We start from the raw sequence: 18,950 nt of genomic DNA on the forward strand, positions 1-18,950 counted from the left end.
GTACTGCCAAATTCTCTGAAACGCCTTTGGAGACGGCTTATGGTAGAGAAATGAACATTCAATACACGAGCAACAGCTCTGGTTGACATTCCTGCTGTCAGCATGCCAATTGCACACTCCCTCAAATCTTGCGACATCTGTGGCATTGTGCTGTGTGATAAAACTGCACCTTTCAGAGTGGCCTTTTATTGTGGGCAGTCTAAGGCACACCTGTGCACTAATCATGGTGTCTAATCAGCATCTTGATATGGCACACCTGTGAGGTGGGATGGATTATCTCAGCAAAGGAGAAGTGCTCACTATCACAGATTTAGACTGGTTTGTGAACAATATTTGAGGGAAATGGTGATATTGTGTATGTGGAAAAAGTTTTAGATCTTTGAGTTCATCTCATACAAAATGGGAGCAAAACCAAAAGTGTTGCGTTTATATTTTTGTTGAGTGTATGATCTGGGTTCATAGATGTTGTTGTGTTTTTTTATGAAAATTCAGTAAGGTACGTCTTCTAGAATATATTCCATTTCTAAGGGAGAACTCTAGTAGTGTATACTAAAGTATATCTAAAAAAGGAAGAGTAGAATAAAGTAGAGCCACTTAAGGTGCCTGGACTTGAGAACTAGGGATGGTAAATCTATGTATGTATTATGTATGTTATGTATTATGTAAATCTGTGAGAAGCTCTGGTTGTTTCACTGTTATTTACAGTGGGCGGGGAATCACTGTGAGCCGCAATCACTTCATGTCGTTCGGGAGGAAACTGAAGTTTGTGCTTTTAACGTCCTGCTTATTGTCATGACATGGAATATTTGTTTTAGCAAGTTTTCAGGGTCTCATGCAGCAGTCTCTTAAAAATGTTCTGAAATGCATAAAAGTTACATTTTGATCATATAATGTTCATTTCCAATAGTCGTCATGTAGTTTCTCAGTGTTATTTTGATTGCAGCAAGTCTCTGGTGCGCAAGGGATTATGGGATATCTCAATGGGGCGAATTGTGGTACTTTAAAATGATATACTGTCATGAAACTGAAATAAAAAAAAACATGCCAATTTTGACCCCCTGTAAAGTTACTGTAACTTGTGTGTTTGTTTTTACGATGCCTGTAATCGGTGATCCACTTATATTGAGACGTTCTGAATATGTTGGTCTGTTTTCACTCCCATCCAGTAGATGGCAGTGTTCTCTGCATTTTGACAGAGGGAGTGAGGAGGAAGTGATGAGGGCGGGTCATTTGAATTTTCCCATAATGCCTTTTGGCACGTGTCTGTTTTTAAAGTCAAACATTAAGAATTCGTACGTTACTTTAAAACTAAACATATAGCTGATATTTTCACTCTGTAAAAATGACAGAGTTGCTGTTATTTTTGCTAAACTGTCTGGAATTAGTTGGTTTTAAATGAAACCATGAGTGAAAGGTGCTTTGTGCTTCATGACTTCCTGCCCACTCTGAGTATTGGCATGTTAAAAGTAAATTTTAGAGATATTGCGCAAATGCAAAAAAGCAGTCCTACATATTTGTTTAATATGCGCATTGAATGACATATCCTGATCAAAAATGACTCCAAGATTTCTCACAGTATTACTAGAGGTCAGGGTAATGCCATCCAGAGTAAAGATCTGGTTAGACACCATGTTTCTAAGATTTGTGGGGCCAAGTACAATAACTTCAGTTTTATCTGAGTTTAAAAGCAGGAAATTAGAGGTCATCCATGTCTTTATGTCTGTAAGACAATCCTGCAGTTTAGCTAATTGGTGTGTGTCCTCTGGCTTCATGGATAGATAAAGCTGGGTATCATCTGCGTAACAATGAAAATTTAAGCAATGCCGTCTAATAATACTGCCTAAGGGAAACATGTATAAAGTGAATAAAATTGGTCCTAGCACAGAACCTTGTGGAACTCCATAATTAACCTTAGTCTGTGAAGAAGATTCCCCATTTACATGAACAAATTGTAATCTATTAGATAAATATGATTCAAACCACCGCCGCGCAGTGCCTTTAATACCTATGGCATGCTCTAATCTCTGTAATAAAATTTTATGGTCAACAGTATCAAAAGCAGCACTGCTAATTAGCTAAGATAGCTGGGTCAAGTGATGGCTTTTTTTCTAATAGTTAAAATTTTATTAGCAAAGAAAGTCATGAAGTCATTACTAGTTAAAGTTAAAGGAATACTCGGCTCAATAGAGCTCTGACTCTTTGTCAGCCTGGCTACAGTGCTGAAAAGAAACCTGGGGTTCTTATTTTCTTCGATTAGTGATGAGTAGTAAGATGTCCTAGCTTTACGGAGGGCTTTTTTATAGAGCAACAGACTCTTTTTCCAGGCTAAGTGAAGATCTTCTAAATTAGTGAGACGCCATTTCCTCTCCAACTTACGGGTTATCTGCTTTAAGCTACGAGTTTGTGAGTTATACCACGGAGTCAGGCACTTCTGATTTAAAGCTCTCTTTTTCAGAGGAGCTACAGCATCCAAAGTTGTCTTCAATGAGGGTGTAAAACTATTGACGAGATACTCTATCTCACTTACAGAGTTTAGGTAGCTACTCTGCACTGTGTTGGTATATGGCATTAGAGAACATAAAGAAGGAATCATATCCTTAAACCTAGTTACAGCGCTTTCTGAAAGACTTCTAGTGTAATGAAACTTATTCCCCACTGCTGGGTAGTCCATCAGAGTAAATGTAAATGTTATTAAGAAATGATCAGACAGAAGGGAGTTTTCAGGGAATACTGTTAAGTCTTCAATTTCCATACCATAAGTCAGAACAAGATCTAAAATATGATTAAAGTGGTGGGTGGACTCATTTACATTTTGAGCAAAGCCAATCGAGTCTAATAATAGATTAAATGCAGTGTTGAGGCTGTCATTCTCAGCATCTGTGTGGATGTTAAAATTGCCCATTTACATTTTGAGCAAAGCCAATTGAGTCTAATAATAGATTAAATGCAGTGTTGAGGCTGTCATTCTCAGCATCTGTGTGGATGTTAAAATCGCCCACTATAATTATCTTATCTGAGCTAAGCACTAAGTCATACAAAAGGTCTGAAAATTCACAGAGAAACTCACAGTAACGACCAGGTGGACGATAGATAATAACAAATAAAACTGGTTTTTGGGACTTCCAATTTGGATGGACAAGACTAAGAGTCAAGCTTTCAAATGAATTAAAGCTCTGTCTGGGTTTTTGATTAATTAATAAGCTGGAATGGAAGATTGCTGCTAATCCTCCTCCTCGGCCCGTGCTACGAGCGTTGTGGCAGTTAGTGTGACTCGGGGGTGTTGACTCATTTAAACTAACATATTCATCCTGCTGTAACCAGGTTTCTGTAAGGCAGAATAAATTAATATGTTGATCAATTATTATATCATTTACTAACAGGGACTTAGAAGAGAGAGATCTAATGTTTAATAGACCACATTTAACTGTTTTAGTCTGTGGTGCAGTTGAAGGTGCTATATTTTTTCTTTTTGAATTTTTATACTTAAATAAATTTTTGCTGGTTATTGGTGGTCTGGGAGCAGGCACCGTCTCTACGGGGATGGGGTAATGAGGGGATGGCAGGGGGAGAGAAGCTGCAGAGAGGTGTGTAAGACTACAACTCTGCTTCCTGGTCCCAACCCTGGATAGTCACGGTTTGTAGGATTTAAGAAAATTGGCCAGATTTCTAGAAATGAGAGCTGCTCCATCCAAAGTGGGATGGATGCCGTCTCTCCTAACAAGACCAGGTTTTCCCCAGAAGCTTTGCCAATTATCTATGAAGCCCACCTCATTTTTTGGACACCACTCAGACAGCCAGCAATTCAAGGAGAACATGCGGCTAAACATGTCACTCCCGGTCCGATTGGGGAGGGGCCCAGAGAAAACTACAGAGTCCGACATTGTTTTTGCAAAGTTACACACTGATTCAATGCTAATTTTAGTGACCTCCGATTGGCGTAACCGGGTGTCATTACTGCCGACGTGATTTACAATCTTACCAAATTTACGCTTAGCCTTAGCCAGCAGTTTCAAATTTCCTTCAGTGTCACCTGCTCTGGCCCCCGGAAGACAATTGACTATGGTTGCTGGTGTCACTAACTTCACATTTCTCGCCAATAACCAGAGTTTGATCCTCGGTGGGTGTGTCGCCAAGTGGGGAAAAACGGTTAGAAATGTGAACGGGTTGGCGGTGTACACGGGGCTTCTGTTTAGGCTACGCTTCCTCCTCACAGTCACCCAGTTGGCCTGCTTTCCCGGCTGCTCGGGATCTGCTGGAAGGGAACTAACGGCGGCTAAGCTACCTTGGTCCGCACCGACTACAGGGGCCTGGCTAGCTGTAGAATTTTCCACGGTGCGGAACCAAGTCTCCAATACGCCCAGCCTGGTCTCCAAAGCTACGAATAAGCTACACTTATTACAAGTACCATTACTGCTAAAGGAGGCCAAGGAATAACTAAACATTTCACACCCAGAGCAGAAAAGTGCGGGAGAGACAGGAGAAGCCGCCATGCTAAACCGGCTAAGAGCTAGTAGGTGCGCTAAGCTAGCGGATTCCTAAAAACACGGAAAGTGAATAATGTGTAAATAATTTAGAGGTGATTCAGCAGAGGGAGTGCTTTAGTTAAGGCACGTAAAGATTACACTGTGAAACAAATCGTTATCTAGTTAACTAGATCAATCTAACTGCGCAGATTAAACAGCTAACAGATACAGAAAAACACCGCTGTGCTCCGGAACAGGAAGTGATACAATACTGCAGTGAGAGCCAACCACCAGTAGAGGCAGACATCCTCCAAAATAAACACATCAGTGAGGTGCAATACCTACGTCAACTGGGCAGCACAAAGACTTAGAACAGCATTTCTCAAAGGAAAAACAATCTGACAGACCAGCAAACTTCCCAAATATCCAAAAACAGCAAGACTCTACATAAGAGTTGAGTTAATAATAACAATATGCTACAATCTATTAGACTGTGGTGTCGTTTTTAAAAAGTTTGAAAAACACTTTTCAGTTGGAATATGACATTGATTTAAAATGTGATATTTTACCAATACACTCTCGGACCACAAGGGGTCTCTGACAATCCACCAGTGTTCCATGGACCACTGTTTGACAAAGAAGAAACACCTCGGCTCCAACAACAAAATGAAAATGACGTCATATTGCTGCTGTGCAGCGACAAATATATCAATGCTGGTGGAAGATCACTTAAAGAAGATATTCTGCTGTTTGATCGTGATGATTCAACTCTAAACTGCCCCCTTGTGGACACACTTTTTAATATTTCATGTATTTGTCCAGTTTTTCTTGTATTTTGTTGACCGCAGAAACAAACAAAACTTTGACCAGAAAACTTATGCAGCAGTTTTAGTCACTGCGGTCAGCAGAGAAGCTTGGCTGGTCTTCAGTCGATCCTTCAGAGCTGAGACACGAGCCACGGTGTGAAGCTCGGCTGGTCTTCAGCCGATCCTCCAGAGCTGAGACACGAGCCACGGTGTGAAGCTCGCCTGGTCTTCAGCCGATCCTCCAGAGCTGAGACACGAACCACGGTGTGAAGCTCGCCTGGTCTTCAGCCGATCCTCCAGAGCTGAGACAAGAGCCACGGTGTGAAGCTCGCCTGGTCTTCAGCCGATCCTCCAGAGCTGAGACAAGAGCCACGGTGTGAAGCTCGCCTGGTCTTCAGCCGATCCTCCAGAGCTGAGACACGAGCCACGGTGTGAAGCTCGCCTGGTCTTCAGCCGATCCTCCAGAGCTGAGACACGAGCCACGGTGTGAAGCTCGCCTGGTCTTCAGCCGATCCTCCAGAGCTGAGACACGAGCCACGGTGTGAAGCTCGCCTGGTCTTCAGCCGATCCTCCAGAGCTGATCGGCCTCATACAGGCCTCAGACTGCCGTCTGGCGAGGTGTGCAGCTGACGGCACACGGTGCTTCAGCTTCTCTGCTGTTGGTCACAGATGATGAATTTCTGGCGCCGTGGGCACCGGGACTCGTCTGGCTTAGGAGTGTCCTCTGAGACAAAACGGTAGACGCACTTCAACGACTGTTTCCTCATTTAGCTACTAAACTGACTCAGCCAATACGACAGGAGATGTTTGGCTTCTTGTTAGCATAGCGTTAACGATGGCTCCATCATAGCATTTAGCTTTACTGGCTAACTACCCAAACGGGTGTGATGTTACTCACCAGAAAAGTTGCTCAATAAATGGAATAACTGGTTGAAGTGAATCTGTCTGTACTGGCCGCTACGCTGTCTTAAAGTGGGCTGCAAACTAACGTATTGTCCAGAGAATAAGGATCTGATCATATTTTAGCTTAACATTAAAGTATTTTTCTTGCGGCAGGGGTGGTGGCCAAGTGGTTAATGCGCTTGGTTTCAGTTCAGAAGGTTCCGGGTTCAAATCCCACCCCTGCCACATTTCTCCATGTAATGTGGAGTTGCATCAGGAAGGGCATCCGGCGTAAAACTTGTGCCAATTCAACATGCAACATCCTTGGATTTGCTGTGGCGACCCCAAGTACAAACAAGGGAGCAGCCAAAGGGACTTACTATTAAAGTATTTTTCTCTGGTTATAATTCATTTAGTGAAGAAGTCAGTTTTGTTTTGTGTTTTGAACTAGTTTGGGACGTCCTGCGACTTGTGAAAAATCTTTCTTATTTTTGGTTTTTAGCTGTCCTTATGTTACTCACCACGAGCTGAGGGCTTCCTGTTTAAATACTCCTGACTTTGCCATACCGCTGTGTCCATCTGATGATGTCTTTTGTCCATGCTGCATCAAGTACCATCCAGTATGTTGTCCAACACACTTATTTGTCCTTCTTGCTGATTTCTGGACTGTAAAAGTCCTTGTGTTAAGTAAGCACAGGCTGTGGTGTCCCCAGGCCCTCCTCCATAAATCCACTCTTCACTGCTCCGTGTCACCAGTCTGTCCACATGACCGTGTCTTTGCATCGTGTAACATGGACCATATTGTCCGATGCACCTTTATTTGTCCATCTTCCTTTTTTGTGTGTTCAAAGGTCCATAGTAACAGCAAGTCTCTGGTGTGCACATGTGCTACACTGAGTTCTTGTCCTTTGTTAAATTCATTCCCTGGGAAACAAAAAGTGAGTCCACAAACAGAAAAAAAGTCCAATGTATAATGTGGAAAATATGGTGGTTAAGTCTGGAGCTCAGCGTCTCGTCTGCGTGTGAATCCACTTGTCTGAAATTTACTCTGAAAACGACAGTGAATCATATGACTGGACCTGTGAATCTGTGTCCACTCAGAGGACAAAGTCATGCTGTGTGCATGTGTCTCTTCAGCTCACAGGACTGTAATGTATTTTTGGACAAGCCCGTCCTGAGGAAGTTTCAGTAAGTATTGCCACAGGCCCCACTGCATGCTGGGAGCTGGTCGGAGGACCACTTGACTCTGCTGGGGCCTGGTGTGTGTGTGTGTGTGTGTGTGTGGAAGACGTGGTTAGATCTGCAGGAGGATGTGGACATGGTGTTTGACTGTGTCCTGCTGGTGGTGGGTCCTGGTGGTCCAGAGTGCTGTGTCTAATCTGCCTGGAACCGGTTTGAACTGTGCTTGCTGTGGGTTTGTGAGTGTTTTGGTATTTGACTCTTTCCTTTTTAGAAAAAGGTTTCTGTGACGTACTGATGGTTCCACACTTCTTTCTCACTGTAGTTTATTTTTATTTATTTTTTTAACCAATTAAGGAAGAAATTTTCAACTTACACCAGTGGAAATGAACCAGGCTCCAAATTTTTGTACTTAAGTATGAATTTCTTCACATTTCATAGTTTTTTTTTATTTATTTATTTTTTTTTTATTAAAAAACAAAACTCAAATACCAAAACAAATGAGCTGCTTTAATTTTCTGTTTTCTGTCTGATGAATAAAATGAATCAGAATCTTCTGTGTCGTTTCTTCATGCTGAATAGTTTTTTTTTTTTTTTTTCTAACTCCTCTGTGCTCTGTTTTAGCCCAGAGGATGACGCCTGAAGGTCATGTGACACCATTTTAACCAATCACAGCACAAATTTTTTTGAGGCTCTGACTGACTCCTGCTCCCCACCTCTCAGAGAGGGGGTGTGGCCAGGCATCAGAGGGGTGGAGCTCAGCAGTGGTGTCACCTGATTTGATTGATCGGAATGAAAACTTCCAGTCTCTTTGATCTTTGTGGAAGCACAGTCACTGATTTAAAAATGAATTGATCCCCAGTGACACCTGTCAGGGTGTAAGATGATAAAACTAACATTATCAGCATACAGAAATCAATAGTTACCTGTTTGTGGTGGGTGTCGGGTTCTGGTGTCGGCCGTGATGAGGTTCTGGTAGTGATGATGGTCTTGCACTTTGCAGAGGCACTTTCCTGCGGAGTCTGGCCATCACAGAGTGGGAGAAGAGAAGAAGAAGCGACCAGGAAGGCGTGTCCCGTCTGTCCACGTCTGACATCACCAGTCCTCGTCCACAGCCTGTGCAGGAGGGCGGGGACAGACTGGCCGAGGGCAGACCATCTCCTCGCGGTAAAACAGCCGTGCAGACATGAATGTGAACGTTGGTCAGAGGAGATTACTGTGCCAGCGAGCTGCCGTGTCCGTGTCAGAGCACTCCACTGCACACACGTCCTGCTAAGAATTGAACTAAGAACCTTCTCATTAGACACGTCTGAGATTGTTACCATTAAACACTGCCTGCTGTCCACCAACGTCGTGTGTGGTAATGTTTTTTTGTGTGCATCCAGGTTCAACATCCAGCAGCATCAGCGCCAATGGACAGTCAGACTCCCAGAATGACAAAGGTGAGACACCAGGTGAGGAACCAGGTGAGACACCAAGTGAGGGACCAGCTTTACCTTAACAAGGTGCTGTGTGACCTAAACATGAAGTCTAGAAGGATTTGGATTTTTTTCTGGGCTGTTTTGGTGGACATGCAAACCCAATCAAAGCTTGGGTTTGGAAGCGGCACCCTGGGTCCTACATGTGTCCCTGGGACAGCAGACCAGCACTTGACCCTCGTAAGGATCCTTAAGAGGTCGTGAGAGTTCAGCCTTTCTGTCTGCACACGTGATGTGGATTTGGAGGTTTGCGTATTTGTTACTACGGTACTTCCTGTCCTTATGTAGTCTGTAAGATGTGACCCTGGATGGTCATGACGAAGAGTGCGTCAGTTCCAAATAAAATGTCTTAATATACCAGGGGCCTTGTCCCAAGTCTCACCTGTAGCTCACAGAACAGTTGACTAAACGTCAAAGACACCAATGGATGCACAAAACTGCAGTAATTAAAATGGACCACGGTGCAAACATGTCCAGCAGTACCCTCATGAAATGTCCTCCTCTACATCAGTCTGTGTGTCCTGAACATCTCCATCAGTCTGTGTGTCCTGAACGTGTGCGTCCTCTACATCAGTCTGTGTGTCCTGAACGTGTGCGTCCTCTACATCAGTCTGTGTCCTGAACATGTCTCCTCTACATCAGTCTGTGTCCTGAACATGTCTCCTCTACATCAGTCTGTGTGTCCTGAACGTGTGCGTCCTCTACATCAGTCTGTGTCCTGAACATGTCTCCTCTACATCAGTCTGTGTGTCCTGAACGTGTGCGTCCTCTACATCAGTCTGTGTCCTGAACATGTCTCCTCTACATCAGTCTGTGTCCTGAACGTGTGCGTCCTCTACATCAGTCTGTGTCCTGAACATGTCTCCATCAGTCTGTGTCCTGAACGTGTGCGTCCTCTACATCAGTCTGTGTCCTGAACGTGTGCGTCCTCTACATCAGTCTGTGTCCTGAACGTGTGCGTCCTCTACATCAGTCTGCGTGTCCTGAACGTGTATGTCCTCTACATCAGTCTGCGTGTCCTGAACGTGTATGTCCTCTACATTAGTCTGCGCGTCCTGAACGTGTGCGTCCTCTACATCAGTCTGTGTGTCCTGAACGTGTGCGTCCTCTACATCAGACTGTGTCCTGAACGTGTGCGTCCTCTACATCAGTCTGTGTCCTGAACGTGTCTGTCCTCTACATCAGTCTGTGTGTCCTGAACGTGTCTGTCCTCTACATCAGTCTGTGTATCCTGAACGTGTGCGTCCTCTACATCAGTCTGTGTGTCCTGAACGTGTCTGTCCTCTACATCAGTCTGTGTGTCCTGAACGTGTGCGTCCTCTACATCAGTCTGTGTGTCCTGAACGTGTGCGTCCTCTACATCAGACTGTCCTGAATGTGTGCGTCCTCTACATCAGACGGTGTCCTGAACGTGTGCGTCCTCTACATCAGTCTGCTTATCCTGAACGTGTGCGTCCTCTACATCAGTCTGCTTATCCTGAACGTGTGCGTCCTCTACATCAGTCTGCGTGTCCTGAACGTGTGCGTCCTCTACATCAGTCTGCGTGTCCTGAACGTGTGCGTCCTCTACATCAGTCTGCGTGTCCTGAACGTGTGCCTCCTCCACATCAGTCTGCGTGTCCTGAACGTGTGCGTCCTCCGCATCAGTCTGCGTGTCCTGAACGTGTGCGTCCTCCGCATCAGTCTGCGTGTCCTGAACGTGTGCGTCCTCTGCATCTGTCATTGGCATCTGTCCGTCTCTGTGCATTCTGAACATCTGTCTGTATACCGTTGTTGGTCTGTGTCCTCTAGATGTGTGTCGTCAACATTTGTATGTGCCATGAACATCTGTCTGTGCGTCCAGCAGTGTCTGTCCAGAGGCAGTGCAGCACACTGTCCAATGACAAGAAGTTCCTGTTGGACATGCTGTATTCTAAGAGCTCTGCCACAGTGCCTGTGAGCCCTATGGCTGACACCACAGAAGAAGAAGAGAGTGCCATGCCAGGTGAACAGTCTGTACCCGCAGTGGTCTGTGTAGGACGCTGTTTGGGAGCTGTGATGTTGTAGTCTTACACACCTCTCTGCAGCTTCTCTCCCCCTGCCATCCCCTCATTACCCCATCCCCGTAGAGACGGTGCCTGCTCCCAGACTACCAATAACCAGCAAAAATCTATTTAAGCATAAAAATTCAAAAAGAAAAAATAATATAGCACCTTCAACTGCACCACAGACTAAAACAGTTAAATGTGGTCTATTAAACATTAGGTCTCTCTCTTCTAAGTCCCTGTTAGTAAATGATATAATAATTGATCAACATATTGATTTATTCTGCCTTACAGAAACCTGGTTACAGCAGGATGAATATGTTAGTTTAAATGAGTCAACACCCCCGAGTCACACTAACTGTCAGAATGCTCGTAGCACGGGCCGAGGCAGAGGATTAGCAGCAATCTTCCACTCCAGCTTATTAATTAATCAAAAACCCAGACAGAGCTTTAATTCATTTGAAAGCTTGTCTCTTAGTCTTGTCCATCCAAATTGGAAGTCCCAAAAACCAGTTTTATTTGTTATTATCTATCGTCCACCTGGTCGTTACTGTGAGTTTCTCTGTGAATTTTCAGACCTTTTGTCTGACTTAGTGCTTAGCTCAGATAAGATAATTATAGTGGGCGATTTTAACATCCACACAGATGCTGAGAATGACAGCCTCAACACTGCATTTAATCTATTATTAGACTCAATTGGCTTTGCTCAAAATGTAAATGAGTCCACCCACCACTTTAATCATATCTTAGATCTTGTTCTGACTTATGGTATGGAAATAGAAGACTTAACAGTATTCCCTGAAAACTCCCTTCTGTCTGATCATTTCTTAATAACATTTACATTTACTCTGATGGACTACCCAGCAGTAGGGAATAAGTTTCATTACACTAGAAGTCTTTCAGAAAGCGCTGTAACTAGGTTTAAGGATATGATTCCTTCTTTATGTTCTCTAATGCCATATAACAACACAGTGCAGAGTAGCTACCTAAACTCTGTAAGGGAGATAGAGTATCTCATCAATAGTTTTACATCCTCATTGAAGACAACTTTGGATGCTGTAGCTCCTCTGAAAAAGAGAGCTTTAAATCAGAAGTGTCTGACACCGTGGTATAACTCACAAACTCGTAGCTTAAAGCAGATAACCCGTAAGTTGGAGAGGAAATGGCGTCTCACTAATTTAGAAGATCTTCACTCCGTAAAGCTAGGACATCTTTCTACTCATCACTAATTGAAGAAAATAAGAACAACCCCAGGTTTCTTTTCAGCACTGTAGCCAGGCTGACAAAGAGTCAGAGCTCTATTGAGCTGAGTATTCCATTAACTTTAACTAGTAATGACTTCATGACTTTCTTTGCTAACAAAATTGTAACTATTAGAGAAAAAATTACTCATAACCATCCCAAAGACGTATCGTTATCTTTGGCTGCTTTCAGTGATGCCAGTATTTGGTTAGACTCTTTCTCTCCGATTGTTCTGTCTGAGTTATTTTCATTAGTTACTTCATCCAAACCATCAACATGTTTATTAGTCCCCATTCCTACCAGGCTGCTCAAGGAAGCCCTACCATTATTTAATGCTTCGATCTTAAATATGATCAATCTATCTTTGTTAGTTGGCTATGTACCACAGGCTTTTAAGGTGGCAGTAATTAAACCATTACGTAAAAAGCCATCACTTGACCCAGCTATCTTAGCTAATTATAGGCCAATCTCCAACCTTCCTTTTCTCTCAAAAATTCTTGAAAGGGTAGTTGTAAAACAGCTAACTGATCATCTGCAGAGGAATGGTCTATTTGAAGAGTTTCAGTCAGGTTTTAGAATTCATCATAGTACAGAAACAGCATTAGTGAAGGTTACAAATGATCTTCTTATGGCCTCGGACAGTGGACTCATCTCTGTGCTTGTTCTGTTAGACCTCAGTGCTGCTTTTGATACTGTTGACCATAAAATTTTATTACAGAGATTAGAGCATGCCATAGGTATTAAAGGCACTGTGCTGCGGTGGTTTGAATCATATTTGTCTAATAGATTACAATTTGTTCATGTAAATGGGGAATCTTCTTCACAGACTAAAGTTAATTATGGAGTTCCACAAGGTTCTGTGCTAGGACCAATTTTATTCACTTTATATATGCTTCCCTTAGGCAGTATTATTAGACGGTATTGCTTAAATTTTCAATGTTACGCAGATGATACCCAGCTTTATCTATCCATGAAGCCAGAGGACACACACCAATTAGCTGAACTGCAGGATTGTCTTACAGACATAAAGACATGGATGACCTCTAATTTCCTGCTTTTAAACTCAGATAAAACTGAAGTTATTGTACTTGGCCCCACAAATCTTAGAAACATGGTGTCTAACCAGATCCTTACTCTGGATGGCATTACCCTGACCTCTAGTAATACTGTGAGAAATCTTGGAGTCATTTTTGATCAGGATATGTCATTCAAAGCGCATATTAAACAAATATGTAGGACTGCTTTTTTGCATTTACGCAATATCTCTAAAATTAGAAAGGTCTTGTCTCAGAGTGATGCTGAAAAACTAATTCATGCATTTATTTCCTCTAGGCTGGACTATTGTAATTCATTATTATCAGGTTGTCCTAAAAGTTCCCTAAAAAGCCTTCAGTTAATTCAAAATGCTGCAGCTAGAGTACTGACGGGGACTGGAAGGAGAGAGCATATCTCACCCATATTGGCCTCTCTTCATTGGCTTCCTGTTAATTCTAGAATAGAATTTAAAATTCTTCTTCTTACTTATAAGGTTTTGAATAATCAGGTCCCATCTTATCTTAGGGACCTCATAGTACCATATCACCCCAATAGAGCGCTTTGCTCTCAGACTGCAGGCTTACTTGTAGTTCCTAGGGTTTGTAAGAGTAGAATGGGAGGCAGAGCCTTCAGCTTTCAGGCTCCTCTCCTGTGGAACCAGCTCCCAATTCAGATCAGGGAGACAGACACCCTCTCTACTTTTAAGATTAGGCTTAAAACTTTCCTTTTTGCTAAAGCTTATAGTTAGGGCTGGATCAGGTGACCCTGAACCATCCCTTAGTTATGCTGCTATAGACTTAGACTGCTGGGGGGTTCCCATGATGCACTGAGTGTTTCTTTCTCTTTTTGCTCTGTATGCACCACTCTGCATTTAATCATTAGTGATTGATCTCTGCTCCCCTCCACAGCATGTCTTTTTCCTGGTTCTCTCCCTCAGCCCCAACCAGTCCCAGCAGAAGACTGCCCCTCTCTGAGCCTGGTTCTGCTGGAGGTTTCTTCCTGTTAAAAGGGAGTTTTTCCTTCCCACTGTAGCCAAGTGCTTGCTCACAGGGGGTCGTTTTGACCGTTGGGGTTTTACATAATTATTGTATGGCCTTGCCTTACTATATAAAGCGCCTTGGGGCAACTGTTTGTTGTGATTTGGCGCTATATAAAAAAAATTGATTGATTGATTGACTGTGATCAGAAACGTCTCTGCTTTAACTTTGTGGAAACTCAGTGAGTACTTGTGTTTTTCTCCTGTCAGGTGATGATCTCAGCGGTCGTGTCTTTAAGCATCTCTCCAGCTTCAAAGTTGGTGTCTCTGAGCCGCGTAGCCCCAGTGAGAGCAGCGAGTCTCGTAAGACGGAGCTGGAAGGTTTGGAAGGCTCTACCCAGACGGCGTTGGTCCGACTTGCTGAAGAACAGCAGGTCAGTTTGAGAACGTCGACGTGATGATGACAGATTTGTTTTCACAGTAGTGTCACATGTTCAAAGAGGTCGGGATTGAGCAGCTCTTTGCAGTTAAATCTAGAGAGTTGCTTTTCTAGAGTCTTCACTTATCACTTTGCTGTTCATGTCGCCATACACTCAACAAAAATATAAACGCAACACTTTTGGTTTTGCTCCCATTTTGTATGAGATGAACTCAAAGATCTAAAACTTTTTCCACATACACAATATCACCATTTCCCTCAAATATTGTTCACAAACCAGTCTAAATCTGTGATAGTGAGCACTTCTCCTTTGCTGAGATAATCCATCCCACCTCACAGGTGTGCCATATCAAGATGCTGATTAGACACCATGATTAGTGCACAGGTGTGCCTTAGACTGCCCACAATAAAAGGCCACTCTGAAAGGTGCGGTTTTGTTTTATTGGGGGGGGATACCAGTCAGTATCTGGTGTGACCACCATTTGCCTCATGCAGTGCAACACATCTACTTCGCATAGAGTTGATCAGGTTGTCAATTGTGGCCTGTGGAATGTTGGTCCACTCCTCTTCAATGGCTGTGCGAAGTTGCTGGATATTGGCAGGAACTGGTACACGCTGTCGTATACGCCGGTCCAGAGCATCCCAAACATGCTCAATGGGTGACATGTCCGGTGAGTATGCCGGCCATGCAAGAACTGGGACATTTTCAGCTTCCAAGAATTGTGTACAGATCCTTGCAACATGGGGCCGTGCATTATCCTGCTGCAACATGAGGTGATGTTCTTGGATGTATGGCACAACAATGGGCCTCAGGATCTCGTCACGGTATCTCTGTGCATTCAAAATGCCATCAATAAAATGCACCTGTGTTCTTCGTCCATAACAGACGCCTGCCCATACCATAACCCCACCGCCACCATGGGCCACTCGATCCACAACATTGACATCAGAAAACCGCTCATCCACATGATGCCACACACGCTGTCTGCCATCTGCCCTGAACAGTGTGAACCGGGATTCATCCGTGAAGAGAACACCTCTCCAACGTGCCAAATGCCAGCGAATGTGAGCATTTGCCCACTCAAGTCGGTTACGACGATGAACTGGAGTCAGGTTGAGACCCCGATGAGGACAACGAGCATGCAGATGAGCTTCCCTGAGATGGTTTCTGACAGTTTGTGCAGAAATTCTTTGGTTATGCAAACCGATTGTTTCAGCAGCTGTCCGAGTGGCTGGTCTTAGATGATCTTGGAGGTGAACATGCTGGATGTGGAGGTCCTGGGCTGGTGTGGTTACACGTGGTCTGCGGTTGTGAGGCTGGTTGGATGTACTGCCAAATTCTCTGAAACGCCTTTGGAGACGGCTTATGGTAGAGAAATGAACATTCAATACACGAGCAACAGCTCTGGTTGACATTCCTGCTGTCAGCATGCCAATTGCACGCTCCCTCTTGCGACATCTGTGGCATTGTGCTGTGTGACAAAACTGCACCTTTCAGAGTGGCCTTTTATTGTGGGCAGTCTAAGGCACACCTGTGCACTAATCATGGTGTCTAATCAGCATCTTGATATGGCACACCTGTGAGGTGGGATGGATTATCTCAGCAAAGGAGAAGTGCTCACTATCACAGATTTAGACTGGTTTGTGAACAATATTTGAGGGAAATGGTGATATTATGTAGGGGGAACAGTTTTAGATCTTTGAGTTCATCTCATACAAAATGGGAGCAAAACCAAAAGTGTTGCGTTTATATTTTTGTTGAGTGTATTTAAAAAGGGGGACCAGAGAGTGTGTGCCAACTACAGGGGCATCACACTACTGGTAAAATCTACTCCAGGGTGCTGGAAAGGAGGGTTCAGCCGATAGTCAAACCTCTGATTGAAGAGGAGCACTGCGGGTTTCATCCTGGTCATGGAACAACCGACCAGCTCTTTACTCTCACAAGGATCCTGGAGGGTGCCTGGGAGTATGCCCATCCAGTCTACATGTGTTTTGTGGACTTGGAGAAGGCGTATGATCGGTACCACAGGAGATACTGTGGGAGGTGCTGTGGGAGTATGGACTGAGGAGGTCACTTCTCAGGGCCAAGTACCTCGGGGTCTTGTTCACGAGTGAGGGGACAGTGGAGCGCGAGATTGGCCGGAGAATCAGTGCAGCATGGGCAGTGTTGTATTCGCTCTACCGTACTGTTGTGACGAAAAGGGAGCTGAGAAAAAAGGCAAAGCTCTCGATCTACTGGTCAGTCACAGAAGTCAGTGTTGTTAAGGAGGTCTGCTGGCTTGTTTGTTGTTGGGGTGGGTCAGAGGGGTGTTTATAGGAGTAGGTCTGTGGGTGAGTATGGGTCCATGGGTGTTTGCAGTACATATGTCAAGGATGCACAGACAGATGTTGTGCACATGTCACATGTTCAGGCATCCATGTTTCTGCTTCCTCTCCGTGCTTCGCGTCCGGCACCTGCTAGGCCCAATAAACAAACCACGGGGTGCTCAATGGTCTCGCTATCGCCGCTGGAATGTTGTGGTTCTGTGAAAAGGCAGTAGTCATTTCCATTTTTGCCTCTAATCCGATGTTTGTCAGGTCTTGGCGGCTATAGATGGGGTTGCTGTGGCAGGAAAAGAATAAATAACCTATAAAACACAACAAGGTGCAAAAAAGTGGGGAGCCTCGAGCTGCTGTGTCTCCTCGCGCTGCCATCTTACTGCATGTGAAAGTATATTCTGAATATATTTCATTCATGAACATTATAATCCAATCACACTGGAGCTATGATCTCATCACCCACAACCTTAATCTCAACCTCCACATCCTCAAAGATACAACTAGCAAATGTGTCCAGGTTGTTATGTCAAAGTCCATGTACAATTTATTGCTCACAAATTCAACCATTCTAAAGTTATTGATGTCTCAAAGACATGTCCAGACAAACCATTTCCAATGAATGAAAATCAAAAAGAAATGGGAAAAAAATAGCACAGTCCACTTCCTGACACTTTGGGTCCCAGCGTTCAACTGCTGCAAAGCAGCAACTGACTGTTTTCAATTCAATTTTCAATTTGTTTTATTTAAATGGCACCAGATCACACCAAAGCTGCCTCAAGGTGCTTCACATGCATAAGATCTAACCTCACCAACCCCCCTGAACAAGAACAGAGGAGACCGTGGTAAGAAAATAACGCCTCTGATGATAATGCGGAAGAAACCTCAAGTAGACCAGACTCGGAGACCATTCTGACAGTTACAAGATTTTAACAGATTGTACAAGAATTTCTTTAGAAATATCCATCTATCCATTTTCTTCCACTTTATCCGGAGTCGGGTCGTGGGGGCAGCAGCTCAAGCAAAGCCGCCCAGACCTCCCGATCCACACACACCTCCCCCAGCTCCTCCGGGGGAACCCCAAGGCATTCCCAAGCCAGCCGAGAGACATAGTCCCTCCAGCGTGTCCTGGGTCTTCCCCGGGGCCTCCTCCCAATGGAACGTGACCAAAACACCTCTCCAGAGAGGCGTCCAGGGGGCATCCGGAAAAGATGCCCGAGCCACCTCAGCTGGCTCCTTTTGACGTGGAGGAGCAGCGGCTCAACTCCGAGCTCCTCCCAAATGACCAAGCTCCTCACCCTATCTCTAAGGGACCACCCAGCCACCCTGTGGAGGAAACTGATCTTGGCCGCTTGTACTTGCGATCTCGTTCTTTTGGTCATGAGCCAAATCTCATGACCATAGGTGAGGGTCGGAACGTAGATTGATCGGTAAATCGAGAGCTTTGCCCCCTACTCGGCTCTCTCTTCACCACCACGGTCCGATACAGCGACCGCATCACTACAGACGCTGCACAGATCCGTCTGTCGATCTCACGCTCCGTCCGTCCCTCGCTTGTGAACAAGACCCCAAGATACTTAAACTCCTCCACTTGAGGCAAGGACACTCCACCGACCTGAAGAGGGCAAAGCACCTTTTTCCGGTCGAGAACCATGGCCTCGGATTTGGAGGTGCTGATTTTCATCTCAGACGCTTTACACTCAGCTGCAAACCGCCCCAGTGCACGCTGAAGGTCCTGATTTGACAAAGCCAACCGAACCACATCTTCCGCAAACAGCAGAGATGAGATTCTGTGGTTCCCAATGCAGACCCCCTCTACACCCTGGCTGCACCTAGAAATTCTGTCTGTAAAGATAATGAACAGAACCGGTGACAAAGGGCAGCCCTGGCGGAGGCCTACATGCACTGGAAACAGGTTTGACTTACTACTGGTAATGCGAACCAAGCTCCTGCTGCAGTCGTACAGGGACCGGATAGCCCTTAGCAAAGGACCCAGTACTCCCGAAGCAGATGATAAGACTACAAAGTCGATCATCGACCTCCGGCTCAGGGTGTCCTGGTGCCATGTGCACTTATGGACACCCTTGTGCTTGAACATGGTGTTCATGAT

The 18,950-nt window shown here is 44.6% G+C and overlaps 1 protein-coding gene across 1 annotated transcript in view; it reads left to right on the plus strand.

Moving 5' to 3' along the window:
* fhod1 (formin homology 2 domain containing 1) overlaps positions 1 to 18,950 on the plus strand; it is a 91,274-nt gene that overhangs the window by 43,380 nt on the left and 28,944 nt on the right. Inside the window, 5 exon segments of the mRNA XM_034182963.1 lie at positions 7,289 to 7,339; positions 8,334 to 8,497; positions 8,716 to 8,784; positions 10,652 to 10,792; positions 14,356 to 14,519. Coding sequence (XP_034038854.1) covers positions 7,289 to 7,339; positions 8,334 to 8,497; positions 8,716 to 8,784; positions 10,652 to 10,792; positions 14,356 to 14,519 — 589 coding nt within the window.

The sequence above is a fragment of the Thalassophryne amazonica genome, chromosome 2 (genome assembly GCF_902500255.1).
Source record: "Thalassophryne amazonica chromosome 2, fThaAma1.1, whole genome shotgun sequence".
Taxonomy (NCBI): Eukaryota; Metazoa; Chordata; class Actinopteri; order Batrachoidiformes; family Batrachoididae; genus Thalassophryne; species Thalassophryne amazonica.